Source organism: Trifolium pratense, linkage group LG1 (genome assembly GCF_020283565.1).
Source record: "Trifolium pratense cultivar HEN17-A07 linkage group LG1, ARS_RC_1.1, whole genome shotgun sequence".
In the NCBI taxonomy this organism is placed as follows: domain Eukaryota; kingdom Viridiplantae; phylum Streptophyta; class Magnoliopsida; order Fabales; family Fabaceae; genus Trifolium; species Trifolium pratense.
The window spans coordinates 50819438-50840509 of NC_060059.1; the positions used below are offsets into that span (position 1 = coordinate 50819438).

At 33.3% G+C, this 21072-nt stretch overlaps 2 protein-coding genes across 4 annotated transcripts; both read left to right on the forward strand.

Annotated features, from left to right (window-relative positions):
• Nucleotides 1–1208: 1208 nt before the first annotated feature.
• On the forward strand, nucleotides 1209–16235 carry LOC123903262 (probable UDP-N-acetylglucosamine--peptide N-acetylglucosaminyltransferase SPINDLY). 3 transcript variants are annotated; one of them, XM_045953213.1, is made up of 18 exons: nucleotides 1209–1595; nucleotides 2161–2589; nucleotides 5919–6080; nucleotides 6192–6367; nucleotides 7175–7250; nucleotides 7758–7886; nucleotides 7982–8101; nucleotides 8186–8254; nucleotides 8338–8419; nucleotides 9214–9308; nucleotides 9480–9544; nucleotides 10307–10505; nucleotides 11628–11822; nucleotides 12275–12369; nucleotides 12472–12607; nucleotides 12694–12911; nucleotides 14527–14654; nucleotides 15198–16235. In XM_045953213.1, exons 2-18 carry the CDS (start codon nucleotides 2176–2178, stop codon nucleotides 15596–15598), a joined length of 2760 nt encoding a protein of 919 aa, XP_045809169.1. In that variant the 5' UTR covers nucleotides 1209–1595; nucleotides 2161–2175; the 3' UTR covers nucleotides 15599–16235. The 3 variants fall into 3 exon arrangements, with proteins under 3 accessions (XP_045809169.1, XP_045809170.1, XP_045809171.1); XM_045953214.1 differs by having other exon boundaries at nucleotides 1241–1595; nucleotides 2166–2589; XM_045953215.1 differs by lacking the exons at nucleotides 1209–1595; nucleotides 2161–2589 and adding an exon at nucleotides 4491–5238 and having other exon boundaries at nucleotides 5329–6080.
• A 1283-nt stretch (nucleotides 16236–17518) lies between these two features.
• On the forward strand, nucleotides 17519–18736 carry LOC123903264 (casparian strip membrane protein 1). The gene is made up of 3 exons (XM_045953216.1): nucleotides 17519–17851; nucleotides 17940–18063; nucleotides 18343–18736. Exons 1-3 carry the CDS (start codon nucleotides 17607–17609, stop codon nucleotides 18556–18558), a joined length of 585 nt encoding a protein of 194 aa, XP_045809172.1. The 5' UTR covers nucleotides 17519–17606; the 3' UTR covers nucleotides 18559–18736.
• The last annotated feature ends 2336 nt before the right edge of the window (nucleotides 18737–21072 follow it).

The following is a 21072-nucleotide window of genomic DNA, read 5'->3' on the forward strand; positions in this document are numbered from 1 at the left end:
AGAGACATATTTGTTTCCTTAATTGTGAAGATTTTCTTCAAATAAATATCCAACCTATCGTGGTACGGTGACTTTCATTGTGGTGCGATGGAATTGACCGATTTCTTCATTTTTTGCTCCTTATGCACATTCTTCTATTCTATCTTCTAGGTCAAGTAACTTGATAACTTTAAGTATTTGCTTGCCTTTGGTCTTCGAATTAACTAAAAAGCTTTAAAAACTAACCTAATTAACTACTAAAAACATAGTATAAATTCATGTCATCACACTTTTATTATTTGTATCTTTTAAATATGGTTAGTATCAGGAGAGTTTCGGAGGGTGTTCGAGAGGAGCGACCGCATATGACACCAAAATTTTAGGGTACCGATTTTTATTTTTACTTAGTGTGTATGTATGTGTGTGCATTCGCGTGTGCGTCGCATGCTTAAATATTATATAATACATTAAATGTTTTGTAATGTATTTATTATTAAAATTAAATTAAATAATAATGACATGTGTACTTTGATTTATTTACATGTCATTTGACACATCATAATTGATTTAACCACATCATCAAAATTGACTTCAAATTGAAGTGAGGGATTAAAAGTAAAAAAAATATTGAAATAGGGGGGCCAAAAAGTTGAATTTTAAAACAGGGGACAAAAACTTTAAAAAATTGAAAATAACGGGATAAAAAATGCATTTAAGCCTTTATTTTTTAATTATTAGGTTCAAACGGTTTAACCGATTGAACCATGATCCGGAGCTCTCTTCGGTTCCATCTTTGGTCCGACTTTTTTGTCAAGTAGTTTAATGGCTAGAAATTTCACCCTTAAGATGGATAAGTGGGATGACTGGAGTTCGAACCCCGACCCCTGCATATATAATTTATTGTCCCTGCCAATTGAGATAAGCTCACGGGACTAGACCGATTTTTAAAACATTGATAAATAGTTACTATTTTTTAGATCTTGGACACATATTAATATAACCCATAAAATAATGTAAAAGAAGTTTAATGGAAATGCGACAATGTCAAATAATTTTATACGATCATCAAATAAAAAACTATCAATTTATCATATATATATATATATAAAAGTGGAGGTGAAATGAGATGATGATGTGAAAAAAAAAACATAATTTAAATTATAAAATTATTTTATACAATTAGTAATTATAAAATTATTATTTTTTGTGCAATAGTAGGAGTATTTATTATTTATTGGTGGCACTAATAATGGGAAAGGACAGTGATAAAAGGGGTAAAGTAACAAAAACCTGCGTTGTCCCTTTGCGTCCCATGTTTTAATCAACAAACAAAGCAAAGCAGTGTCAGGCAAGAGTCTCTCTCTCTCTCTCTCTCTCTCTCTCTATGGGTTTTTGAACACAATCATTCTTCCCCCTTTCTCTAACCAACCAACCAACTACTCTCTGTCGTCACTCATCGGACCTAAGGGGAAGAAGAGAAGAGAAGAGTCTGCCCACCACCTCCACTCCTCTCTTCATCCCTAATTTTCCATCCAACTCCGCCATCACCCTCCACTTCTCCTCCCTTTAACTCTCTTAACCCCTTTTCTCTTCAACTCCACTTCAACTTCCTTCTTGTAAGTTCCAAACCCTAATTTTTCCCGCATAATTTCAATTTTTTTTACGTTTTTGTCCTTTATATCCTCAATGTTAGTTAGTTAGTTGTAGTTAGCTACTTCCTAGGGTTTTAGTTTCTTGTTTTTCTTGATTGATTTTGTTTTCTTGAACTTTGCTCAAATTTATTATGCTGGATCATTCAATTTTTTGTATTTTATTTTATTTAGGGTTATGATAACAATTGCCCCAAGTGCAATAGTGCATTGCTTAAGCTAGTTTAGTTTTATATCAAATATTTGTTAAAGTAATAAATATATTATTTTCTATACAAAAATTTCCCTTTTTTGTTTCTTAAACAACACCTTAAGGGAACTTGATAGCATTTTCCTTTTTATTTATATGTGTTGTTGTGGTAGTTAGTATTTTACTATTGGAGGTATTATAAAAATTAGTTTTTTTTTTTAATTTTTTTTTTTTATAAAATTAGGTTTTTTTTAATTTTTTTTTTATATGTTATTATATTGGCATTGTTGATTAGAGTGCAAAATTATAACTATGTTTAAAATAATTTTTATTTGTGGTTAGGAAAGTGCGGTTAAAATGGCATGGATTGAAGAAAATGATGGGAATGGAAAAGAAAAGGAGTTAGGTGGAGATAATGGTTTTTTGAAAGTGAAAGAGCCGTCTGTTAGTTCTGGTGGCTCTGATGGGGACGATACTATTTCGGAGAATCGGAGATCTGAAGTGAAAGATGACATTTCTTATGCCAACATTTTGCGTTCGAGGAACAAGTTTGCGGACTCTCTTGCTTTGTATGAGCGTGTCTTGGAGAGGGATGGTGGAAATGTGGAGGCTCTAATTGGAAAAGGGATATGCTTGCAGATGCAGAATATGGGTAGGCTTGCTTTTGATAGTTTTTCTGAGGCTATTAAGTTGGATCCTCAGAATGCTTGTGCTCTCACACATTGTGGTATTCTTTACAAAGAAGAAGGTCGCTTGATGGAGGCGGCTGAGGTAAGTACCTGCTAGATGAGTAGTTTTATGATGAAATAGCATGTCACTTTTGTTTTCTAATACCATTTGTAGATGATACCGCATGGGAATGTTTTCCCGATCTTATATAAACACTGGATTTAATCAACATAGTGGTGACTATAGATTTTATTTGTTTATTGCATCCATCTTACATAACTTGCCAGACTTTATATATTAGATTGAGTGAGGCATGTAATACAATTCTAATGAGTATGGCCGATATCTGATTATGCCTTGAATATGTGCTTGTTAATGTACTAGTTTGTAAAGTCTTATTTATTTTCAACATAAGAACTCATGAGAAACTTTTTGAATAGACTTTACAAAAATTAGATTGATGTTCTGTGAATTACTTAGTGAGGGCACACAATGCATCATCCTTGATATTTATATGCATAAAGAATTGATATATTATTACATTCTAAATCTACAAGACAATAATAAAGAGCTGATAAATTAGCGCAAAAAATGCCAGTGTTTTGGGCATCCTGAAGATATGTAAGTTACATTAAAAATTCCAGCAATCAAATCATGTGGTGTTCCCTTCTAAATCCTTCCAGTGATTTATATTGTTAATTTCAGCTGACTTAGCTTAAAATAGGAAGATTGTACTTATCGTAGTCATGATGGTGCTTGATAACTTGTTACTTTGAACTGAGTTCAGTAAGTGTTGATTATGATTGTTGACACTGAAATCAAGAACCTGAAATAGTCATAGTCATGATTTACATACATGTGTATTGAGTAAAGACTTTCCTTCAAGGGTTTGCATTTGCAATATTTATATGTCATCTTGACCGAGGAATGCATATATTTAGACCGGCAACATAATTTATTTCACTATTTTAGGATCATTAAAGGGTGTACTATACTGTACATAAGGGGTGTATTTTACTGTACATTAATCAAGTCTCTATTCTTGACCTTGTTTATTGCTTTGGTACACTAACCTGCTCGTGTAAACATTACTAGTAGATTAGACATAAGGGCACAATTGATTAATGTTTTAGAGCTATTTATGTGTGTAAGATCACACTATCTTGCGATTTTCTACCTTTGAGCCATCCTAATTCACAGGAAATGGATTGGTGCTTAAACAAATCCTTTTTTGGGCCGCGGGTTACGTGCCCCACTTGTGAAAACCCATTTCTAGGCTAAAACAGAACCCTAACCTGATTTTTCATGTCTTCTCTTTTGAGTCTCTGCCTCTTGCAATCAGCAGAAACCGCTACCAACAGCTCTCAGCCATAATTAAAACTACCAATAACTAGGAAGCATTTTTTTCAAATGCTTCAGCCACCTGTGTTTCTTCCACAAGCTTGTCTACCTCAGTCCCTCTTGCATTACAGTTTGTTTGAATCTCTCCTGCAAGCTCCTAGGTTCTAGCTTCTTGCTGGTCGTCAACCTTCTTGTTCAAGCTTCACCTGTTGGTGTTTTGCATCTTTGAAACGCTTCACATCTTTGTGATTAATGTTGTCAAATATCGGCCATGGTGGCGCCATGGCATTTTAACACGAATTTGTGATTAATGTTTTCAAATATCGGCCATGGTGGCGCCATGGCATTTTAACACGGACATGTCTGCTTAAAATGTCATTTTTTTGGTGTTCTTCCTTGGTCCACCATCCACAATTGATAACATTGTTGATAGATGCTTTTCTTGTTCATGAATTTTTTTTGTTGGGTTGTTATATATATAATAATAAAGTAGAATTAGAGGAAAGCCAATTAGTAACAGAGCACTGGCTCTGTTGTAGAAAAGGAAACCCGTAGAGGAGGGATCTCTCTCCTATTCCCTCCACCCGCCCCCACTCTCTTCTATTCCTTGTCATTCTTTCAATGAAGTAGTTTCTTTTCTTTTCAATTTGATACCTTGGTTCCTAACAACTGGTCCGACCTGCTGGATCCCGATGTGCTGCCAGAAAAGTACTGCGGATGGAACAGTAGGAGCACTGGAAAATTCTGTGGCAGTCTTGAGTGGAACCAGAAATCATGGTTTGCAACCTCCTCCCAGTGAGAGCCTTGTTGAGCTTAAGAAAATGCTGAAACACGCTGAAGAGGCATGGGGTGGAGATGCTTGATAATGAGTCAAACAAGTTGGAGGTAAAACTTTCTCGAGAGAAAAACATTTCTGAAGCAGACATCCGCTAAGAATCTTGTTCTTGGGCAGGAAAGTTGGGTGATGAGACCAGTGCATTGGGTTGGGTGTCGTTAAGTCAAGAAACAAGGCTAAAATCAGATTGGCAGTGGAAACATGCCTGGCAAAACAAGAAAGAAGCTGGAATCATAGTACAATTGCAGAACTCGTAGAATACCTGTTTGTCGAGATTGAGGCGAAAGTCAAAGCTTGAGGTGCGCCAGATGCTTACTGTTTGCAAAAATTGGAGCTGACAGACACAACGACTGAAGAAGAGAAACAAGAATCACAACCAAAACTGCCCCTTCCAAAGTTGTTCTTGAAGTTTTTGGCGGCGAAGAAACATAAAGGGGAAAAATGGATATTCTGCAAGTTGGGTATGTTTCTAGATGTAGTGGGAAAGGACCAATATGGTTTTAATATCTTCCGGGTATATGAAAAGAGGGTCTAAGATACCCAAGGCACATCTAAGCCCAATTCAAAAAATTCAGGTGACATTGCTGATATTTTCATTAGTTTTATTTATTGACCAGATTTTTCACCAGTTCATTGACTAGCAGAACTTGCCCTTATGATGTTAGGAAAGATTATCGTCATTGGAAACAACTGGGGTTTGGAAACTACTGCTTGAAAGTGTAGATCGATTGGATCCAAAATGAACTTTTTACCTCTTGCATGAATTTGGCTTATCAAGTTTGCAACAGTGGGATCCCGGTGGAAAGAGTTTTGATTTTTCAACAGCTATTAACATGAAATTTTGTATATTGCAACCTTGAGGCTGGAGGACAAAGTTGTTTTTGGGGGGTGTATTGTTAGGATATACAGTATAATAAAAAGGAATTAGACTAGTAATAGTAGTTAGAGCAGTTAGTTTGTTCGAGGAATATTTGTATAAATAGTTATAGAAAGAGGGAAGGGATTTAGTATTTAGTATTGTAAACATTTAGTAATTACTACCTCTGTCCCTAAGTATAGGACCCCCTTGAGTAAATCACGGGGATTAAGAAAGTTGGTTGCGGTATTAAATTTATTGACTATTGATATTGCTTTTCTCAAACAAAACATAGCACAATATCAATTACTACATATAAATGATACATTGAATCTAGACATATGATACATGATTCTAAGAGAAGACATCACTGATAATCAAATGATTTACTTGGAGCAGTCATATCAAAAGGCTTTACAGTTGGATTCTACATACAAAGCAGCGGCAGAATGCTTAGCCATTGTTCTAACGGATATTGGTACCAACATAAAGCTTGCAGGGAACACTCAGGAGGGAATTCAAAAATATTTTGAAGCCCTCAAAATAGATCCACACTATGCTGTAATTCTATTTCAATCCTTTTCCTACACTTTTCCTTTCTATTAAATTCAAGTTTAGTCAGCCTTTTGTCTGAATGGTATGAATATTTTTTCTTTCCATCTGTCCTTGCAGCCAGCATATTATAACCTTGGTGTGGTCTATTCTGAAATGATGCAATATGACATGGCCCTCACTTTCTATGAAAAAGCTGCATCAGAGAGGCCTATGTATGCTGAAGCATATTGCAACATGGGTGTGATTTATAAAAATCGAGGTGATTTGGAAGCTGCTATTACTTGTTATGAGAGGTACAATATATCTCGAGCTTGCACTTCTTTTGATGAGCCAAGTTTTGCATGGAGTTTTTTGTTTTGATTAGTGTATTAGGATTTGCTTTTTTGTGTTCAAAATTGCTTATAATAAAAATCTTGCCAAGAGAGCTTTTGGGACACAATGATTTTCCCTAAAAATTAAAGGTTTCTTAGTGTATTTTGAACTAGAAGACTAGTAAATTTTTTATATAAAAATTATGTTTTTCAATACAAATAATACAAAAAATGTAAAAAATAGAAGCATGTTTTTCTTTGAAGGTAGAAATAATAGTATTTGAAAAAAAAGCTCTAAGAAAGTTTTGCTGTAGAACATTTTTTAAGCTTACCTGTTTGTTTTAGTTTAAAATTAAAAAGGTGAGTCTATAATACTGTTTTTTGGAGGCTATGATTTGTTTGAGAAAATGTTCTGTCTAAATCTTCGGTTTCTGATGTTAAAAAACAACCTTGGTTTCCGTTTCTATTAAACTGTCATTGGAAACAGTAAACATAAAAAAATGAAAACAAGAGGGTAGTTTAGCAATTAAAATGGAAACCGGAAATGAATTCTCAAACCAGACAGACCCTACTATATTTAGCTGTTGAGAAGAGCACGGATTTTTTTGAAGTTTTTCCTTTTCAAATTATGTAATTGTTATTAAGTTTTTTAGAAATACCTTCAACTTAAAAATATACATTTTCTATAAAAGAAGCACAAACAAATGGACTCTTATTTTAATCCAAGCATGCACTTAATGATTGGACAAATGCTGTAAGGTTTTATGATCAATTACTGTTTTGTGGCAGGTGTTTAGCTGTTTCACCTAACTTCGAGATTGCCAAAAACAACATGGCTATTGCTTTGACAGATTTGGGAACAAAGGTGATAAATGCAGTGCTATTGTTTTAGCAATCTTATGTCTTTATGTATGATGCCATCTTTCTTTGTGTTTAAAGATAAAAATCATGAAATAATTCTATTATCAACTTGAATAATAGTGCAATGGTAATTGAAATGATGGCCTATAGGTAATAATAGTACAATGGTATTATCAGCATGAATAATAGTGCAATGATAATTATAAAAATGAATATTAGTGCAATGCTGCCCTCTAGGAACAAAGTTTAGGAAAATGCTTCTGACTTGGGACGTGCAGTAGTGTGGTTTGTGTTTGTTAATTAATGTTTTATAATATTTTCTTGTCTACATCTTGGGCACCTTTCTTTCTATATATCTCATATGCAATGAGATGCATTGACAACTTTGGTTCATTTTTTCTTGCTTACGGAGGTCACTGTTTTGTTTTATATCTCATGTGCAATGAGATGCATTGACAACTTCGGTTCATTTTTTTCTTGCTTATGGACATTACTATTTTGTTTTATATAGGTTAAATTGGAGGGTGACATCAACCGGGGTGTGGCTTTTTATAAGAAAGCTTTGTATTATAATTGGCATTATGCTGATGCTATGTATAATCTCGGGGTTGCTTATGGTGAGATGCTTAAGTTTGATATGGTATGTCTTGCACCTTCATGTAATATATTAAGATTAAGATACAGCTTTATTGTAGTATTAATTGCCACTTTGGATAATCTCTTTTTACTACTTAGGCTATTGTGTTCTATGAACTCGCTTTCCATTTCAATCCACATTGTGCCGAAGCTTGTAACAATCTAGGCGTTATATATAAAGACCGTGACAACCTTGATAAAGCTGTAGAGTGCTACCAGGTAATGACAAATTGTGTCAGTTGTTTCAATTACAACCCTTGCCGGATTGCACATATTTTTGATAGCAACCTTTTTTTACTGTAGCTTGCTTTGTCAGTCAAACCCAACTTTTCACAGTCATTAAATAACCTTGGTGTTGTCTACACTGTTCAGGTAAGCATTGTATACTTTTTGAATTTTGAAGTTGATCAAATATCTTAAGTTACTAATGTTATTATCTTTTCTACTTTCTCCAGGGTAAGATGGATGCTGCTGCAAGTATGATTGAGAAAGCTATCATTGCAAATCCGACATATGCAGAAGCTTACAATAACCTAGGTCTTTTTTTATCTAATACATTAATCGTTTGGTCATTATGGTTTGTGACAACTTAAATGTGTCTGTCTTTCTTATGGTTGTGTTGTTTCTTGTTTGACATGTTTAAGCATAATTTTGGATTTGGTTATTTGGCTTAAATGGATTTGAACAAATATGGATTATGCTAACATTATGTGAAATGGTTTTTTCTTAGTTGGACTTTACCAAACTTCTTGGTTGGATAGAGTCATCTCATTCTCATCAATTAGATTCCTCACTAATCTAACTATGATTGAGTAGCATTATGATAGATTCCTCACTAATCTAACTATGATTGAGTAGCATTATGATAGATTCATTAGGATGGTCAGAAAAGGTGAAGTAATAATGCCAAAACAGATTGAAATAAATCATGTCTGCTGTCTCTTTTTGTTTGGTTAGTCCATTTTTGCTTAAAGAGTAAAAATATATCAAATAGTTTTATAAATAGATATATTCAAAGAGATTGGCTGAAAAACTGGTTACAAAGCTTATGTTGAAAGGATAATTCTACTGTTGAGGGAATGATGGCAAAAATTGGTGTAAAATGACATTGATAAATATTCCATGCATTTAAAATGAAAAGCAAGTGACTGTGTTTCCATTCTTTGTATGAAGACTTTTGTATGGTATCCTCCCTTTGTTAGAAGATTTTATGAGATTTTATTTCTCATTGTGTATAGTATAAAATACGATTTATTTCAAGGTGTCCCAGTAAGTGAAACCCTTGCACCTTTTTTATAGCACACTTCATCTTTTCTATTCTTGTTTTGCAGGAGTTCTTTACAGAGATGCTGGTGATATTGCTCTAGCAATTAATGCTTATGAGCAGTGTCTCAAGATTGATCCTGACTCTCGGAATGCTGGCCAGGTCTGTTGCACTAAGGCTGAATGTTTGTTTTTGTTGTGTACAAATTTGCAATGCTGGCACTTATGATACCATTAAGTCATTGTAGTTAATGCATAGATGATTGGAATTTTCTCTTTGCAAGAATTATGTCTTTTGATTATTGAAGCTTTTTTAATGCACCTTAATGTGCAGAACCGCTTGCTTGCAATGAATTACATAGATGAAGGAAATGATGACAAACTTTTTGATGCTCACAGGTAACAATTTTCTCCTATGAACTTTAGTACTTATATTTCTATTAATAGTTGCATACTGATTTTGCTTGTTCAAAAAAATAGTTGATACTGATTTAACTATCTATTATGTTTTTTTGTCAAAAATAAACACAATCTATAATGTTTCATCAACTTCATTGATTTTTTTCCTTAAAATTTTTGACATATATGATTTTCCGACGTGATTAGAGAAAATAGCACTTTAATTGATTTCCTGGCCAATTTCATTGATTTTTCATAAATGTTTGGTGACATGTAGTATAACTTCCCTAGATGACAAAATAAATATTAGTGTTATGCTGGTGGGGAAAAGGGTGTGGCGAGTGAGAGACATAGTTTGTGCTTTTTTATTAAATGTTGATAATGTTGTTTATGGTGATGGTTAAGAAGAAGAAAAGTGAAAAATGCTTAAAAGAGAAATAGTTCTCTTCACCAGCTGCTTATGAAGAAATGAATAGTTGTATGGCATACACATGCCATACTTCTTTTAAATCACAATGCAATGTGAACCTAATCCATAATTCTGCTTGGTATTTAGGAGTATAATTTTTTTCATGCTGTACTATGCTTGGTCTTGCACGTAACATTTCTTTATGAATCAATTTTATGCACGGGTTATGACTGGTTATATTTTCAGTTGCCAAATTTTGTCATCCATAATTTTTATCCGCTGCAATTTACTTAACGTGAGAAAGTTGAATAGCATCTAGATTGAAGACTTATCAAAACAACATTTCCTTTCAGGGATTGGGGTAGGCGATTTATGAGACTATATCAGCAGTTCACATCATGGGACAACTCAAAAGATCCTGAACGACCTCTTGTGATTGGATATGTATCTCCTGATTATTTCACACACTCTGTGTCATATTTCATAGAAGCTCCGCTTATCTATCACGACTATGCCAAATATAAAGTGATTGTTTATTCAGCTGTTGTCAAGGTATCATTTATGAATCCACGTGTCAATGCTTCATATAATTCTTTTAATGCATTTTGTCAAAGTTTTTGCGGTGCATTTGGGCTTATAATAGGTAATTGCATAATATATAATCCTGTACATTCTTAAAATTAGAGGTTTAGTTTATCTACACTCCTTGCATGAACCGAAAATGTTTTGGATGTTTGCTTTTGAATGTGTTATGATTGGATGTTTGTGTGTTTTTTCTTTGGTAGTAGAAATGTGAAACAAATATTAGAGGAGCTTGAGACATTTTTTTTCAGTGTAACTGAAAATGTTTTGTGGCCGAGTGATCTGAGATCTTTTGGAAAGAATGTTTCTCTTTTGGAAGCAAATGCAAAATTTAAGAATTTTCTTCCTGGCCACTTATTGTGAGTCCTGTTTTTCAGACAGTTTGCAATTGGTACTCCAACATAGTATTGAAATGTAGTTAGATATATGGTATATTTTTTAAGCTATAGTTCCCTATTCTGGTTTCATGTTGTAATTCAATCAGAACTGACATGCTTTAGGTTTCAGTATTATAATGTTACAGTTTTCAAATGAGCAAATATTCAATAAGTTTGCTGGAGAGTATCTACTTGATTATATTCTGACACTAGGTGAATTGATCTGTTGGGATTGGTAATATAATATACTGTTTGCTTTTGGAGATCTTGATAGCATTGGAAAACTAACCTTTATTTGTAATAAGCCATGAATGAAGTCTCTAGTGGTATTCTTTTTGATATTGGAAACAATTGCTTTTTTCTATGGACATCCATTCAAATTGGTACTCTTACAGTATTTTTGATTAAGTGTTAAAAGAACATCATATTTCTATCAATTATTTACAGCTTACAAATCCTCAGGCTTAACTCTTGTAAATGCAAGATAACTTGTCAACAATAGCATCACAATATGTCTGACCGTTCCTTGGATCTAGCCGTAGAAGGAGCTTTATAATACCATGTTTTATGGATCTTCAGGCTTAGTAGGAGAGAATCAATTCTAGCCTGCATGGAGACTTCAACATAATTTGTCTGGACATAATTCAAATTTCCATCATTTGTCAATATTTCTATTTTTTTCCATTTTGAAATTGAATTTCTTGTGATGTTGCAGGCAGATGCAAAAACCATTCGGTTTAGGGAGAAAGTCTTAAAGAAAGGTGGGATCTGGAAAGATATATATGGGACTGATGAAAAGAAGGTCGCCGATATGGTTAGAGAAGATCAAGTTGATATTTTGGTGGAACTTACTGGTCATACTGCAAATAATAAGCTGGGAATGATGGCTTGTCGACCTGCTCCAATTCAGGTATTTTTAACAAATCTGTATGTATACCTTTTTCCTTTTTTTTTCTTTCTAGCTTACTTTTTTTTTCCTACACAACACAGATATAGTTCTCCTTTTTATATTCCAATGTCTGTTTAGTTGTATCAGATTTTATTTTGTCAAGATGCAAATTAGTATTTTATTGCATATGTTTGCATATTAGTTCTGATTTCTCCAAAGTATATTTCTTTATGTAATAGAAACCAGAAGAATTGTTTGACAGCGCTTCTTAGTTTGGTGTGGCTAGTTGCCAGTATTTACTCCTAAAATATGATTAACTTGATGATAAACAATATTAGGCCAGAATCCAGAAGTTAGATGCCATTTATGTATAATATTCAAAAGGAACTTACAAGTGTTATACTGTCATTAATGTGGTGAATGTATATAATTTGATCTCTTCAAATTTGTAATTTATGTTGCTTGACATGCAGGTGACTTGGATTGGTTATCCCAATACTACAGGATTGCCTGCAATTGATTATAGAATATCTGATTCACTGGCAGACCCTCCTGAAACAAAACAGAAGTAGTTATCTTCTTGAAATTCCGTACATTCTTGTCATTGTTCTATATTTTTTCCTGTTACTCATTGCAATTTATTCATCATGTTATGTTCCTTGTCTTACAGACATGTTGAAGAGTTAGTCCGATTACCAGATTGCTTCCTTTGTTACACTCCTTCCCCTGAGGCCGGTCCTGTTTGTCCAACTCCTGCTCTTTCCAATGGTTTTATTACATTTGGTAGTTTTAACAATCTTGCCAAGGTAGTGTCTGTGTTAAAATATTGTGTACTTGTCTGTTTTAAATTTAGGTCTTGCATCTCCTTACTTATGTTATTTTGTTTCATCAGATTACTCCTACAGTATTGAAGGTTTGGGCAAGGATACTGTGTGCAATTCCAAATTCTCGCCTCGTGGTAAAATGTAAACCATTTTGCTGTGATAGTGTGAGACAGAGGTTTCTTTCAACCTTAGAACAGTTGGGATTGGAACCACTACGAGTTGATCTTCTTCCCCTTATTCTTCTTAACCACGATCATATGCAAGCATATTCTTTGATGGACATCAGGTAATATCTATTTTTATATTCTTTAATATTTTTATGGTCCTGCTTGAACTCGTTTTGTTTTACAGATATTGGTTTACTGTTGACCTTTGTTTTATGTGCAGCACCTTTGTTTTATCTGTTCTTCTCAGTAATTTATAACCTTTTTCGTATCCTTGGTGCGAAGTGATACGGTTGTGGTGCAATATAAAAGCAATTCTTGGACACCTGAAAATTGACTCAACTAGGAATGTAGCATAATTTAAATGAAAAACTATGAGCCTGTTTGAATTCCTTTTGTTTTTTTAGTTTTTAAAATTTGTTTTGCAAATTTGTTTTATAAAACTGTTTTAAAAAGAGAAAAAAAAATCTGTTTAGCAATATCTTTGCTGGCTGGCATAACCTTTCAAATCTCATTGTCAGAGTTAGTCTATCTATGTAATGGTACCTGCTTTGAAAAGTAAGATATGAATAGAATATAGAATAATGCAATTAAACACTGTTTACAATATAGATTACAAGCAGGGGCGGACCCAGCTATAAATTATTAGTGTGGCTAAAAAATTTAGACACTATTGAAAACAATTTTTCATTCTGAAAATTCAGTTAAACAACAAACAATATATGAGGTTACTACAAATACAACATGTATATTCAAAAACCAGAACAACAATAATACAAAAAACTTCTATTCAAAAAAAGAAATCAACAAACTATATCTAAAAAACCACAAAATTTCTATTCGAAAAAAAAAGGACTATAACTTATCAAATATCTGTTAAATCATGCATATCGATATTGTTTGATGTTTCACAAGATCATACCTTTGACAAAAATATATAGAACCTAAAATTATACTACCATATAGTTTATTTTGATAAATTAATCCAATTTTACCCGTATTATCTTATTTGAAAAAAGTAAAGATCACTGAAACATATATTTTTATGTTATTCCATATTTATATGCTAGTTTAATTGCTAATTTTACCCAATATTACAAATTTAATTAATTATCCAATATTACAAATTCAAAGTCAAAGTTGAATATTATAAAATTAAATTATACAACTTAAATTAATATTCTACGTATAACAAAAGAGTTAAAATCACCAATAATAGACTATGAATTAATATTTGCACTAAAACTTAAACTAATATGTGTACGGAGAGACTTACCATCATTAATAATAAACTCTAAACTAATATTTACATTAATATTTGTACAAATATATATATAAAATGTCTAAAAAGTATTTATAAAATATATTTATTTTTTTTAAAAAAAAAACATTTGGTTACTTCATCAAGCCTTACACAGGTCCGTCCCTGATTACAAGTGAGACATATTTCTTGGTTACTTCATCGAGTGTGAGACGTATTATGAAACAATTACTTGCAATATTGTTCTGCTTATCTTTATGAACTTTTTATAGATGTTCTCTACATATCTGATTTTAATCGTCACTATTTTGTTGATTGTTTGTATGTATAGTGAAATGGAAGTCGGCGCTGCATATATATGTAGAATATGAAAAAATTGAACTTTGGATGTGCTTTTGACTATGATTATAAGAACATAATTTGTGTATGTTAATAACTTGTTTTATATCCATTGTAACCTGTTATTTCTTTTGTAGTTTGGACACATTTCCATATGCTGGGACAACTACGACATGTGAATCTTTATACATGGGAGTTCCATGTGTTACAATGGCTGGTTCAGTACATGCACACAACGTTGGTGTTAGTCTTCTTAGCAAAGTTGGTATGAAATCCTCTCTAAAATTTGTTTGATGTTGAGTATATTCTGTATTACAATTACTTCCCAATAGCTGTTTCATGTTTTACCTTGTGATTTTGTGGAATGCCTTCCAGCAAGCCAAAACAGTGCTGGCTAAAGTCAATGAAACTTTCTGAAATTTTGCCACTGAATTCAATGGCCATCTTAATTTGTTGAGAGTAAATAGACATTTTAGTCCTTGAAATTGTAAGAATTAGTCAATTTAGTTCCTCAAATTTGTGAAATAGCAATTTAGTCCCTCCATCAAAATATTTCTTTAGTAAACATCAATCAAAATCAATAACAAGATATACATATCGACTTAAATAGTCTTTTGCTGCATCAAAGACAACCAGCCTTTAAACTTTGGTGCAAAACTTGAGAAAAGGACCAAATTTCAATTTAAGGAATGAAATTGCTATTTCGCAAATTTAAGGACTAAATAGTCTTCCTCTCCTAATTATTTTGTAGAGCATATTTTGTTATTGTTGCATTATTTGGCTGAGTATCTCAATTTTAACAATTCAGGTCTAGGGAATTTGATTGCCAAAAATGAAGATGAATATGTTAAATTGGCCATGAAGTTAGCATCAGACGTTCCAGCATTACAAACCTTGAGAATGAGTCTGAGAGAGCTCATGTCCAAGTCCCCTGTCTGTGATGGAGCAAACTTTATCCTTGGTCTAGAGTCCACATATAGGAACATGTGGCGCAGATATTGTAAAGGAGATGTTCCATCTTTGAAACGTATGGAATCGTTAGAACCATTTGTTTCTGCCGATGAAAACTCTGAGCCAGCAACGGCCGTCAATGTAAGCGAGGGCAGCCCCGGATCTGTCAAGGCCAATGGATTCAATTCAACGCAGCCACCAAAGCTTAATATTAACGGTTGCGAAGAAAATGGCGGGTCATTGAAATTCAGTAGTTAGTAGGGTGTGTGGTGGGTCTTGAAATACAGTAGTGAAAGCATGGAGTGGTGGGTGCAAGTTGAAATTCATGAGAATATTTTGCAGTTTTTAGTGAGTGGTTCAAGGGTGTTGAACTGTATTACTATAGGTGGAGTATTAAGCTGGTATGTATATTGTGGTTACTAATAGAAGAGGTTTTCAGCAACCACAGCCTCACTAAAAGTAAGCTTTTCATAGAATGCCAATTCTTTTTGGGAAAGAAGGGTAAGTTATGGTTATCAAATTGATCCGTCTCTTCAACTGCTGTGGATACGCAAAGCAGCGATGCTGCTTCAAATGGTATCCAACGATAGCTGTAACACATCTTTTTCCATGAATTACAGTCACTGTTGCCAATTAGCGGTTATAGCGGCTATGAACAAACTGCTGTTTCGCAATTACAAAGTGTTGTCAAATAGCGGCTATAGTGCTGCATCATAGCAGAATTTCAACAAATCACTATTTTCCATGTTTTGCGATTGACAACACTGAATATAGTAGTTAGAGTGTAGATTGTGTAGTATTTATTTGCTGCCGTTCTTTTCTAGAATGTTATTGTTGGCCGGTTTACAACAATGGAGTTCATCTGAATGACTGAAAAATGCATTTCCTACGAAAAGTAATACTAGTAAAATTCATGATTGCTGAGGTAGTGTTCTTATTATACGTTTGTTGATTAAGATGAGGAATGTATAAGTTTAAGAGATTAATCGATATGCGTTTCACAAAAAAAAAAAGATTAATTGATGTCATCCAATCAAATCACATTGCTTGCTACTTAAACATGTTCCTAAAATATTTCAACAAAAATTTACATGATATGATTTTATTGAATATGTGTAAAAGAATTAAATCCATAATTTTAATACCAGAATAATACTTCCAATTAACTACTGAAATTTGCAGATTATAACTTTATCATCACCTGTTGATTTAGTACTAGCTGAATTGATTGTTGTTGTTACTTGCTATTTTTGAGAGACTAGGACACATTTTATTTCTCAAGATTGACCAATAAATCTTAATAATAATAATAATAATAATAATATACATAAAGATAACATTTTACAGACATTTTTTTAGAAATGTCAATCAACAATTGTATTGTTGGCACTTCACCTTAAAATATCATTTAACTTTTATCCATTTATTTTATGTCTAACTAACTACACTAATGAAGAAAAAAAATTAAATCATTTTTTACAGATAAAAGAAAGGAGTATGAAAAATACCATAATTGATACTATAATGGAATGGATAGAAAGAGTGCTAGGATAAATTGTGTTGTGGAATTAGGATGATCCAATACATGCATGATAATTGCATGCAATAATGGATTAGGGAGGGTGCATATGGTTTGGTTGACTGATTAACGAAATATAGTATTTTTCAAATTATTTAATGAAATTTTCAACCACTACGCATATGATGCTATTTTTTGTGGGTTTCAACTCATGATGCAAATTTATTTTAAGAAATCCAATATATAATCTCTCAAACTTTGACAACCTTGTCCTTTATCTAAAAAAATTAATTAAAGGACAAAAGTATATTAAACTAAATTCTTCTCACACTTTAGTTGCTTCATTATTTATATAAAGACAAATGCTAAATAGTGTTCCCGGGGTACTCTTTAAGCCCTTAAATAGTAAGTTTTTTATAGAATTTTTATCGGAATGCGTAAAGTCAACGCATTGAAAATTGTAGTATTTAATTTTTTGAATAAAAAGTTTCTTTAAATGGAATGCTTAAAGAGTGCCCCGGGGGCACTCATTAGCAAGACCATTATATAAAAAGTGTATATATGTATAGTGGAAATGGTATATGCATGTCATATAACAACTCACCTTGACTTGCATGCTTACCATTCTTCCTCTCTATATAAGCTTCAACAAATCAATCCATTTCAATATTCACATTCCAAAGCATCTCATCTCATATATATCCTTATAATATATCTTTCAAGCTTCTCTCATTTTTAAAGCCAAAAATGTCAACAACCATTGATGTCCCAGAATCAAGCAACACTAAGGGGAAAACAATTTTACTTGGAGGCCCTGCAAGGCCAGGGGGATGGAAAAAGGGCATAGCTATTTTGGATTTCATTCTAAGGTTAGGCGCCGTAGCAGCTGCTCTCGGCGCTGCAGCCACTATGGGAATGAGTGATCAAACTCTCCCTTTCTTCACTCAGTTCTTTCAGTTTGAAGCTAGCTATGATAGCTTTACTACCTTTCAGTATGTAACATTCAAAACTATACTTTCAGTTTCACAATATTAATATATGCAATCATATCATATTCAACTAATGCTTGATAAAATGTAGGTTTTTTGTTATTTCAATGGCATTAGTAGCTGGCTACTTAGTCCTATCCCTACCATTCTCCATCGTAGCCATCATTCGCCCACACGCAACTGGACCAAGGCTTTTCCTTATTATCTTAGACACTGTGAGTTCTTCTATTTATCGTCTATCTATCTATTTATCTATTTTAGTTCTGGTGGTGTCAACCTAGTTGGAATCATTAGTTCTATTGCGATTGATGTCTTAACTTAAATAAAAAATTCTAATCGAATCACAATAGAACTGGCGATTCCATTCTAGTATTAGCTCTAGCAATGCGGACCTCGTTAGAATCACCGGCCCTACTAAAATCGACCTAGTTCGTTGTGTGTTACATGGTTTCTATTGCTACTAGTTAACATTTTGTGTGTGTATGAAATTTTAGGTGTTTCTCACTCTGGCCACTTCAAGTGGTGCTTCAGCAGCTGCCATAGTTTACTTGGCACACAATGGAAATCAAGACACAAACTGGCTTGCCATTTGCAATCAATTTGGAGATTTTTGTGCACAAACAAGTGGAGCAGTTGTGTCATCTTTTGTTACTGTGGTTATTTTAGTCGTGTTGATTGTTATGTCTGCTTTGGCTCTTGGAAGGCATTGAAAATTAAGATGGGATGTGTATTATGCTATGTAGGGACCTAAGTTACCTATGTAATTGTTGTGAGGTTTTTCATGATGTCATGATTTTGTGTCAAATTGATTCCTTGTATTATTGATTTGGGAAATTGTTGTTATGGAATATTAATTATATATGATTTTGAAGTCACGTTTAGTTTTAATTTTCAATTTGTCCTCATGTCGTGAGTAATTAATTATTAATTAAGGGCTAGATGAAAGTTTTAATTACTAATTGTTAAAGTTGAAAGATGAACCGAAAATACGTTTATAAGTGAGGATAATTTTCATCTTATAAGTCAGTTTTGTAAGGTTGAGTAAAATTACTATCGCCACCTTAAAAGTGAGCATAATTTTCAAAGACTTAGCTTTGAGTGAGGATAAGCATATTTCAAATTACTATTGTCTCACATTTGTTATTTCAATCTCCGGTATTATCAAGATTATGGAATAAAATCATAGCTAAAACTTACGGTTTTGGTCGCCTAACTTTCATAATAATACTTTTGGCCATCTAATTTTAGTCTTTTTTGCAAAAGGTTTGTCCCCACTAATTTTGACCAAGTCGTCAGCATGTCTTGCCACACATGCTGATATGACATGTGAATCACTATCCATGTGACAAATCATGCTGACGTGACAGGTGAGTCACCAGTATCCACATATTTTACTATCGAGTTCAAATTCATTCTTCTTCTCTTCATTGTGTTGCTTGTTTTACTACCGTAGATGAATTGTAGCTAGGGATGTGTTGGTCCTGCAAAGAGGTCATTTATATGCTGCTAACGAGGCTCTATTTTGGATGATAGAGGTGATGGACTACGATCAAATAGACTTTTAATTTTTGGTCCTTTTAGCCTTTTACTTTTGTCTCAAAACTTTGATTCCTTTTTTTAAAACCAAGTACAATTAATTATGTTTTACTATTTGTACCGTTACAAAAACTAAAAGCATAGATTAAATGAATTTTTCTTTTTTAATAAAATAAGGATAAAAATAACTTAAATTATCGATATTTATTATTTTCTAAGGACAAAGGGAGTAACAAATTTACAATACCACACCAGTAGACAATACTCAACAGGTCCAATGGCAAGCTAAATCCGCCCCACTCAACAAAAATAAAAAAGTAAATAGAACAGAAAAGTAGAAGATGACCTTTTTTTTTTAAGTAACCAGAATGTTGATAATAATATTAACTTAAAATTTACTTAACTTATTAATATTTATCAGTATTTTTTAATCTGTGAGCAAAATTCTGAAAAGGATAAAGGGAGTAACTGCTGGATATTGCCTTTGATTGATGCAGAATTTGGTGTTAAAACACAACATCACGCAGGGCGTGAGTTGTATCACGCGGCGCGCCATTCTTTGAATGGTTTGGTGTTTTGCATCTTAAGGCCACGCGGGGCGTGGTCTGCTGGTATAAAAGCTGTGTTGCTGCGTTTTGCAGCCGCAAGAGAGAGGAAACATGTGATTTTTAGGGTTCTTTCTCCAACATGAAGGCTAAAGTGTTAGAGAGTTTCTCTTGGTTAATCTCTAGGATTGGGGAAGTGATTGTAACATCTTAGAAACACTTATTGATTTAATCTCTTGGTCACGGGAAGAGATTTGGGAAAATGATAGATTTAGGAAAACTCTAAATCTTGTAACTCTTGTGGTGAATGTCATTGTAATCAAGTATTCTATTTATAGTGGAATGGAGAGCTCCCTCTTCCCAGAGTAGGTTGGTTTTAACCGAACTGGTTAAACAATTTCTTCGTGTTCTTTATCGCTTTCGGTAGTTTTAGCTTGTTTGTTTAAATTGTTCATCCATGTTTGATTTGGTTGCTTCAATCCATTTGTCCCACACACTATTGCTTCAATCCATGTTCTACTATTGGTTGTTGGTGTGGTTTTCGGCTAGAATTCACAATAGTAACAAATTCACAACACCACACCAGCAGGCAATACTCAACAGGACGCTCCGCCTCCCTATCTCTCCTAGTAGAGGCGTTATTCCCTCTAACAAGCCTAACTAAATTAATTATTCGATCTATGTCTGCACAATAAAATTACAGTAGCTCAATATAATTTCATAACATATAATCAATTGAATCAGCCAAAAATCAACAAACTAGTAGTATCAGAGTCGTTCGCATCCTAGAAAGTGAACAACTTATACAACGTTCGCTATCTAGACAGCGAAATGGGGGTGGATGCATTTTGAGGGTGGCACAACAATCACATCTTTAACACACTCGCATTCTATAATGCGAATGGTGTTCACATCCTACATTGCAATGAGTTGGTTTGGTCATTTTCAGAAGATACGTGAGGATTTTTAGAAGGACGAAAGGAGAACAAGTCGCAGGAGAAGCGTTGAAGAAGCAGTAGTGTAAATCTCTTGTCTATTTCTTGAATTTAGTTATAATTATAATATTAGATAGAGTAATAAAGAAACTGAGTTGACAATTTATCATCATTATATACTAGTAATAAAGTACAGGAAGTAGTTTAA

Bases quoted from the DNA above. Each gene is read 5' to 3' on its own strand.
- LOC123903262 (XM_045953213.1), top strand. From the start codon at position 2,176: ATGGCATGGATTGAAGAAAATGATGGGAATGGAAAAGAAAAGGAGTTA. The intron at 6,081-6,191 runs GTAATTCTATTT...CTGTCCTTGCAG, and splicing joins AAATAGATCCACACTATGCT to CCAGCATATTATAACCTTGG. The intron at 6,368-7,174 runs GTACAATATATC...GTTTTGTGGCAG, and splicing joins GCTATTACTTGTTATGAGAG to GTGTTTAGCTGTTTCACCTA.
- LOC123903264 (XM_045953216.1), top strand. From the start codon at position 17,607: ATGTCAACAACCATTGATGTCCCAGAATCAAGCAACACTAAGGGGAAA. The intron at 17,852-17,939 runs GTATGTAACATT...GATAAAATGTAG, and splicing joins GATAGCTTTACTACCTTTCA to GTTTTTTGTTATTTCAATGG. The intron at 18,064-18,342 runs GTGAGTTCTTCT...ATGAAATTTTAG, and splicing joins TCCTTATTATCTTAGACACT to GTGTTTCTCACTCTGGCCAC.